Source organism: Acanthisitta chloris, unplaced genomic scaffold (assembly GCF_000695815.1).
Source record: "Acanthisitta chloris isolate BGI_N310 unplaced genomic scaffold, ASM69581v1 scaffold14134, whole genome shotgun sequence".
Taxonomy (NCBI): domain Eukaryota; kingdom Metazoa; phylum Chordata; class Aves; order Passeriformes; family Acanthisittidae; genus Acanthisitta; species Acanthisitta chloris.
Genome location: NW_008668859.1, coordinates 3,874 through 12,289, shown reverse-complemented (window position 1 = coordinate 12,289; position 8,416 = coordinate 3,874). Strand labels below are relative to the sequence as shown.

The 8,416-nt window shown below is 42.9% G+C and overlaps 1 protein-coding gene across 1 annotated transcript in view; it reads right to left on the bottom strand.

Annotated features, from left to right (window-relative positions):
• The window catches only part of ADCK3 (aarF domain containing kinase 3), a 33,560-nt gene extending 29,376 nt beyond the window's left edge, over nt 1-4,184 (bottom strand). Inside the window, exons 1-3 of the mRNA XM_009073113.1 lie at nt 4,008-4,184; nt 1,303-1,710; nt 75-141 (exon numbers count right to left, since the gene is read on the bottom strand). Of these exons, the coding sequence (XP_009071361.1) occupies nt 75-141; nt 1,303-1,710; nt 4,008-4,184 (652 nt within the window). The remainder of the gene's footprint in view (nt 1-74; nt 142-1,302; nt 1,711-4,007) is intronic.
• Between the last annotated feature and the right edge of the window lie 4,232 nt (nt 4,185-8,416).

The following is an 8,416-nucleotide window of genomic DNA, read 5'->3' as shown; positions in this document are numbered from 1 at the left end:
GCAGGAGCACTGGCACAGCCAGCCAGTATAAGCAAGCACAGTGACATTGCAAATGTGGGTGTGTGCAAACTGACCTCCAAAGTTTGCAAGGCGTCCGATCCTTGTGACAGGAACCTTCCTCTCCCGGGCCCGCTCGCTGAGCTGCAGTGGAGACAGAGGGAAAGGAAAACAAGAAGAAATCCACAAATCAACTGGGCATATGGTCAGATACCTGCAGAGTCAGAGAACAACTTTAAACACACTTGAACAACTCTGTGCTACAGAAAGCTTTTCTTGAACACTGAATATTGAAACACACACTAAACAGAGGAATGGGCAAGAGGCTGGGAAAGACAGAAGAGCCGACAACCATGTTTGGAAACCCCATTTTTACCTTCAACTCAGTAGCCCTTATATTTTAAACTTGGAGAAGCTGTGCAATGCTAACCCAAAGTCTCTTCCACACATGCAATTAGAATTCATGGAAGGCTGTCTCCAGTGCTGTGAACCTGATAATGTCCCCATGCACAACAGCTGGAACAGCAGAAGCATACAGTTTCATCAAAGCAATATCCTGACTGAGTGAACCCACAGTAGCATCTGATACTGGATTTGGAGAAGGAGGCAGAAGCTCAGAGTAGACTGCAAGTGTCTCCACTGAGTTCTACTGTGGGCTTTCAGCACTGTTTCACACAAGGGCATGAAGGACGAAAGTAACAATTGTGAGCTATGCTACTCTCCAAGCTACTAATGCTCAGGTCAACATTCCCTCCACTTCTAGAAGGACTGCAAGACACCATACAGGAAGCCACAACTTCCACTGATAGGAGCTTAGGTTCAATTCATTCCTCACAGACACAGCTAAAAGGAACAGGGCCTTTCAAGGAGCAGGCTCTTCAGGTGAGTCCTCAAACTTTTGTAGCCTGTCCCCACCTGCTCAGCCTTTCACCCCAAAATACGGGATGAAATACAGACCTTTCATTACTGTAACATGTATCGATAAACACACTGAGTCCTCATAATCCAGTGAATGAAAGGAGAGCTCCAATTAATACAAAACTGAAACCTAACCCCATAGATGCCTTTTAAACAACCTCTCACATCAGAATATCTGAGAGAGGAGGCAAGTACAAAGAAAGCCTGAAAAGCTATTGACAGAACAAACATCACGGAGATCAAAGGTCATGAGCACTGACACTTCCCTCTTTTGCCTCCACAAAAGGGAATAGCAGAAGAGGAAGAAATGAGAGAAACACAGGAGAAGGTAAGGACAATCCAGTACAGAAACCAGAGTACTGAGACTCTTTAATGAAAACAACATACCATCTGTTTGTAGGGTTTCTGGTTTGAACCTGTCTTGGCCTGTCTGGCCTTATCAATATCTTCAGCTGTTAATCCACCAACAGAGGAATGGTCTTGATGAAAAGCCCTATTTTGTCCAAAGGCAGCAGCAAAAGGATTTCCAGGGTCTCTAATACCTCCAAATAACCTTGCATCCATTTTGGGAGGGAAAGGCTTCTGACCCATGCCAGAATCTCCAGTCTCATCAACATTTCTAAAAGGTCCATTCGTCCTGTAAGAGTAAGCAGGGCCTTCACTGTGTGCATGAGGCTTGCCAGTGGCAGTGGAGAAGTCCATTGGAGCATCTGATGGTTCTCGGGCTGAGAAGTCATAGTCTTTCCCAAAATCCTCACCAAGATCAGCAAAGTTCTCCTGCTGTTTGCCTAGTTCCTGCAAACAATAACAGTGATACTTTCAGAAAAGAACTTAAAACCTGCTCCCTACCAATCCATGGCCCTCAGAGATGAGCATGCAGCTTGGCTGTCATATTGCCACAGTAAGTCACCTGTAGAGACTCTGGCACTGCAGACCTTCACAGGAAGGGACAAGGAGAAAAAGAAGAGACACTGAGGACACCTGGGATCCCTGGCAATCTTTCAACTCCACTGATGGGAGAAATTTGTTAACAGCTTCTCAAATACCCATAACTGCTGCCAGGGAGGCCCACTAAATATAGAGCTCACTAGAAGCAATACTGGGAGCTGCAGTATCACATAAGACGTACTTAGGAGGGAAAACAAAAAACCTAACCTCATAACATTCAGTTCTTCCCTCTACCATGCTCCCTCTTACCATCCTGTCCTTAATCATGCAACATTGGCACTTTCAAACCCAAACCAATAGCAGATACCAACTTAGAGGCAGAGTAATCTCAGCCTTCCATGACCATAACATTACCAATTGCAAAGCACATTTCCTTATTCTTTTCCTTTCCAACTAAACTATGGCAGGGCTGGTTCTTTTCCCAAAATAAATTAAATTCTACACCTGAAGCAAGGATAGCAGCATCAGGCACAGCAACACTCAAAGAACATTTCTCCTCAGAGGTCTTTTCTGTTCTGTCCTGATCTGCAAGAGGTGCCCCACTAACTCCAGATATTTCTCAGCACTTTCCAAAATAAAAATAAATAAGTAAATAAAAGAAAGCCAGCAGCAGAGTATTGTCTCCTGTTTACTTACTACTTGACATGTTTTAGTTACCTATCTTGGCAGTGGCAATACCATGGAATAACTGATGACTATTACAGCCAATCAACAGGATTTTGAATACTGCTGTGGTCATGCAGGCAGGCAGCATATTTTAGGCTCTTTCCTAAACACTAAATTTCCCTCCCTTACAGAAAAAAAAAACCACTAACCACAAAACATGGTCTTTCCTGTTATTCAGCAGGTCTCATGCTATTCTGAACTACAACATCACAGTAGGGGGTAGAGGAGAAATATGTTTACAGATGGGTAATGTGGCCACAAAACTAGCCAATGATTTCAAGCAAGAAGAACTCTTTACTTGCATACTTGTATTTATAAAAGCACATCAGACAGCTAAAACCCTGTCACTTAATGCAAAAGCTTTCCTCTCTTCAAAACAGAAAATGCTGTACCTTGAGATTTCTTACCAAGCCCTGCTCTGGCAGCAGCTTCTCTTGCAACTCATTTACAGAATGCAGGGAAGTGTTCTGCACGTGTGCTCATGGGGCTTCTCTTGTGCAGAGAAACAGGGGAACATCAACTCTCTCTTCTTGGGTGCAAAAAAGACAATGGCAAGACAAAGCACTAACTCTATAAACAAACGCACGAGTTAGTTCTACTGCAAGCTTAAACAGAACCAAGGAAACACAGGCCCAGATTCTAGGACTGAAGCTATAGATTGCCATGATAGTCTAAGCTTATTGCATAAAAACCATCAAAACGTCATCCACTAGTTTCTGCTTCAGATGATCTGAGCTACAGAGTCTTTCTAAAGGATGATAAAGGATGATAACTTTTAATAAAGAGCAGTTTCTCAGACAAGCCCCAATTTTTCAAGAGATGGCAACACAGAAAATGTGAAGTTCCTATAAATCTATCCTCATCTCTGGTGACAGAACAAGCTGATTTAAAAAAAAAAAAAAAAAAAAAAGTATGGCTTTTCTTAGGTTCCTTATTTGAAAATCAGTTCTGAAAATCCAGCCTGGGCTGCAAATCATTAACATAGAAACACCTGACCCTGAGCCATCCTGAAAAAAATCACATGCACCAATTCTGCCAAGTAAGGAAGCAGAACCAAGACAAATCCAATTCACTCTACAAGAGATCATTGATTTAGTCAAGGAGATGTAATCAATGCCTAAAATTTAAAGGAGACTTTAAACAACAAAGCTGCTGAGTAATCTTCGTGAGAGCTTCATCTTTGACACAATGAGGTGAACAGAGCACTTTTCATTTACAGCACATCTTAAACACTTAGGAATGGAAACAGAAACACTCTGCAGTAACATTTTCCTCCCATTCCTGCCCAAGCACCTCCTGCACACCACAGTTCACAAAGAATTTCCAGAGCATTGCAGCATTTGCATTATCAATCCTGCACTTCAGAGTTAGGTTCTCATTCACAATATGAGTTCCTAGTCACTCTCACAACAAAACCAAATGATACCTGGAGGAAAAGCAAACATCAGACTAGACTATGTACAAAGAGCTTTGCTTACCTGTATTTTTCCCATGGCAGAACTGAACTGTTCCTCAGCAGTGGCCTGGAGAGTCCTTGCAATGGTAACTGCATCTCCCCCAAGGAGCACCTGCCGAAGCTGTCCTGCTTGGGTTTCCAGGATTGCTTTACTCAGCTTTGTCAAGCCTCTCATGACCATGATGGCATCACCCGCCATGACTGATTTCTTTCTGTGCTGAAAGATAAACAAGGAGAGGGGGCAGGGAGGCAAGATGTCAAGGAACAAGTTTGTAATCAGTTTCAAGTCACTTAAGAGCCACAACACATCCCTGAAAAATCTCTTTCCACTTTGGCAACCAGCCACCATAGGAACCTGTTTGCAGCTCAGATAAGACACAGGCCAGCCTGAATGACAGATAGTTAGCTGACCTTAGCAGGCAAAGCAAGAACTCTCCTTGTTAAGAGTCAGGATAACTTTCCAGGACTCCATACAAATATTAGAGTTACCGTTGACCAGGGAAAACAAAGACAGGTAAATGTCAGTAGATGCACTGCAAACATGGTCTTGATTCCTTCCAGATGTTTAAAGAGGATTAAAAACATTAGCATTTGACCTTTACCTATTATGAGGCCCTGGAACATGTTCTCAGAGCCTGAAAGCACTGATGAAGTGCACTGCCATATTCTATTCCTGCCCTGGACCTATACCTACACAATTTACCTAGCCAAATTTCCTCATTCCCACACCAATGATTAAGCTTTGCCTGTCCTCCAAGGGTAGTCTGTGCTCTGTCCCCAGCTTGTAGCTCACTCTGCTACTTGCAAGCTTAAGCACACTCAGAACACCTACCTACCACAGCATTTGCAAAGTGCTGCACTACAGCACTGAACTCTTGCCTCACATCCCTTCCCTTTCAAAGGGTACTCCAGCTCAGATTTATAAGAACCTGCCTGATTTCAGTGTCTTCAAGTACAAATTGAGCACTGTAGATTACACAGCAGAGTGTGTCTCAGAAGAGTAATTTCCATCAACACCTTTGTCTCAGCCTAGAAACAAGCTCAGGCTCAGGACAGCAGTGCTCCTACATCACTATCATTCATGTCAAAGAAAACCAGGAGTGGCCAGGATGCCAAAACCATTTTTCAAGGGAGATTTTCACCTGCTTATTTCACTTATCTCCCACATCTTTAAAGCACAGTCAGAGGCACAGTTCCAGGGCTGGCTCAGTTGCACATCCTTCAGTCTTTACTGACACAGAAGACAGAGGCATGCAGTTGGCACAAGATGCTGACTAAGGTTTAGCCTCAGCCATACAACATTTTCTGAAATCATTTGGAGGGGAAAAAAGTATTCTGGCTGCAGTGGTCTAAGGCCACATATTTAAGTGCCTAGGTACCAATGCATTTTTAGAAGATAACCTGTCAACATGCACAGCTATAAACACTAATACACTGACGTGGTGCAAGTGATCCTAAGTCAGCAAGACACACAGCATTATGTCTGGGTGTAGGCCTCAAGCAACTGGATCCATTTACCTTCTCAGGAAACACAAAGCCTGTCTTGCAAATGTGTCTGCTGCATCAGTCATGCAAGAGAAGAATGGACTGCTAAAGCTCAATTTCTGGCTAAGTACACAGTTTTGCTGCAATCACACAGGAAATGCATGGATTACTACAGCTGAACTTCAGAGCCACATTATTATGCAAATTCAGGATAAAGCCCAGTTCCTGGGATATTTGTTCAACAGCTACTAATCAGTGAAATAAATCAGGAATAACTGCTGCAGCCAACGAGTGAGTGTTACACAGTACATGTTTTAGCTGTGCCGTTAGGACAGTCAAGTGCTTGTGACAAATCTGGGCTTAAGAGGTTAGCTGTAAAAATAAAAATCAAGCCCACCTAGGTCATGATTCTGTGGTTCTCTTTACAAGACCTATCAATATGCTCCAGACCTGTAAGTGTTACTCCTGACTCTCTCCAGAGTTTAATCACTAGGGCTGGTTTTAACATTGGACAATAAACTTTTAAACTCAGAAGTTGCCTGTCAGGTAAGGAAACGCACTGAGTCAACAGGAAGTGGTTTCTTACCCCCACATATTCACACTGGAAATTTCCACATGGATCTCACCCAAAGCATCTGCAGGCGGTCCCTGCAATTCAGAGCCAGGCTAAGAAACCAGCCAACAACCCAGTCCTGTCCTAGCTGAAATGAGACCATTCAAAGGTTGCCACTACTAAGAAATAACTGCTTTTGTGGTCACAAGCATTAGAGAAGCACAAGAAAGCTTGAATGCAAAAAGTTTATTCCCTCCCTCCCAAGGACAGCGAAAGGTAATGCAATATAGATCAGTGTAAACTTGGGCAACACACACAAAAATATCCACTTTTAACATGGATTCTTTCTAACCACCAGTACTAAAACCATACCCTCCTTTCACCCACAAACAGCTGAAGGCCTTGTTATAAGGTCAGCTATGATAGGCTAAATGTGCAATTTTTAAAAAAAATTATCAACAAAATTTCAGGGAACCTAATGCAACCACAAGTGGAAAACACACATTGCACAACACACATTCAACCCTCTATTGCTAAATATATCAACAAGCCAAGAGGACCAATTGCCCTGTACAGATCTGGCTATAAAAGACTGCATTGGGCACATTCCTACCAATATCCTTCTGACTTCCATGTTATAAGCCCTAATTTCCTCTGCACAGCAGCTTTGACCACCTAGATAACAGGTAAGTGGTTTGTCAGCCCAGAAGCATCAGCAACATGCTCCTATGCAGCACTGCCAAAGGACAGGCTGTTCTAACAGGCCATTTATTCTGGCACCTTGCTGACATCCAGGCCTCTGTGTAGGAAACAGAAGCCTGAAGGCAAGCAACTTGTTTTATATGATCTCCAGATCCTCAGCAGGCAGCTCACAGACCCAAATGAAAATCAGACTGTAAGCACAAAGGCAGAGCATGGCTCAAGAAGAACTTCAAGGGTCAAATCCAAGGACAGTCACCAACCAAAAAAGGCTGAGATGAAGAGCATTTTCAGAAGTGAAACCCTATGCCTGCTTTTGAACAGAACTGTGGCTGTAAGCCATCTCCTTCCAGTTCCTTATCATTTGTATACCAAGTGCTCACCTTTAACAAAGCAGTCAGGAAAAAGCAGAGGAAAAACATAACTGTACTGTGATTAATCCTTCAGCAATAAGCATGAGCAAAAAAAAAAAAAAAAATTCAGGTAAAGTCCATACCCATCATCAAGCAATATGAAGATGGGAGCTAAGAAGAGCAATGAGAACTAACTGATACTAGACACATTTTCCACAAGTGGAAAAAATCCCAGGTTATCCAGTTTTGTAGACCCTGCATTTAGCAGGACACATTGGTTGGTTATCCTGGAATGGACAGAGAAAGCAGAGACTAATGAAGTTATCACAACCAGAGGGAAAGCATGGAAGAAAATATATGCTAGATAATCAAAAAGGTAAAAATAACCAAGAATTAGGAAAATTACCTTTTTCCTCTTCAATGGAAAAGCAATAAGCACAAGCAAGGACAAGGGATGCAAAAACTGAGACAGAGGAAGCACACTTCAAAGAAGGTTGGTACTATCCCCAACACTACACTTGTGTTAATACTCAATGGAGACAGCAGGCAAGGGATTTTTCCCCCCTAAGGCAAGTTTCATTCATGCCCCTACTAAATCAATAAAACAGATTTAAGGAGTGGTTTCAAACAGAATTAGTACAAGTGCACAAAGTCTATATCACACTTGACTTGTCCCCTGAGGATTCATTATCTAGTGCTAGCAAAGTAGGGCACTACTAGCATGGAGCACAGACAAGTCAGTTATGTCTACACAAGCTGTCAGAGTGCCTCTGACCTGGATTGAAGGAGGTTAACAAGTGTTGATAGCGAGCCATTTTCCAAAAATAGGCAAGGTCACAGTTTTGGCTTAGTAAGCTTCTCACAGTTGAATGAGCTCCTGGAAAACACCCACACACCTTCTAGTCTGAGGAGGCTAGAGCCAAGCCATCCTCAGACACCAGACAAGGCCTGCACAGCAGGCAGACAGGCTCGTACAGGTTACAAACCACACCAGTAGGTAAGCTATGTCCTGACACTGCACCCAGGTAGAGCCCTATTGTAACAGCAAAACTAAATCAATACCTGGAATGCTCCTATGCACAATGATCATGTGCCTCAGAAGCCACTGTCCTCTAGTGACTAGCTGCCACACATTTCCTCACTTCTTCAACATGCCAGATTACCAGATTGAAGGTTTAGGCAAGTGTAAGAAGACACTCAGTGTATCAGAGGCCAATAACAGAAACAGCCTCACAGCAGGTAGGAGATGACATGATATCTATGTACTGTTTTATACACATATGTATGTACTGTAGATATGTATGTATATCACTCCATTCATTCCCTTTCTTTTCTATATGC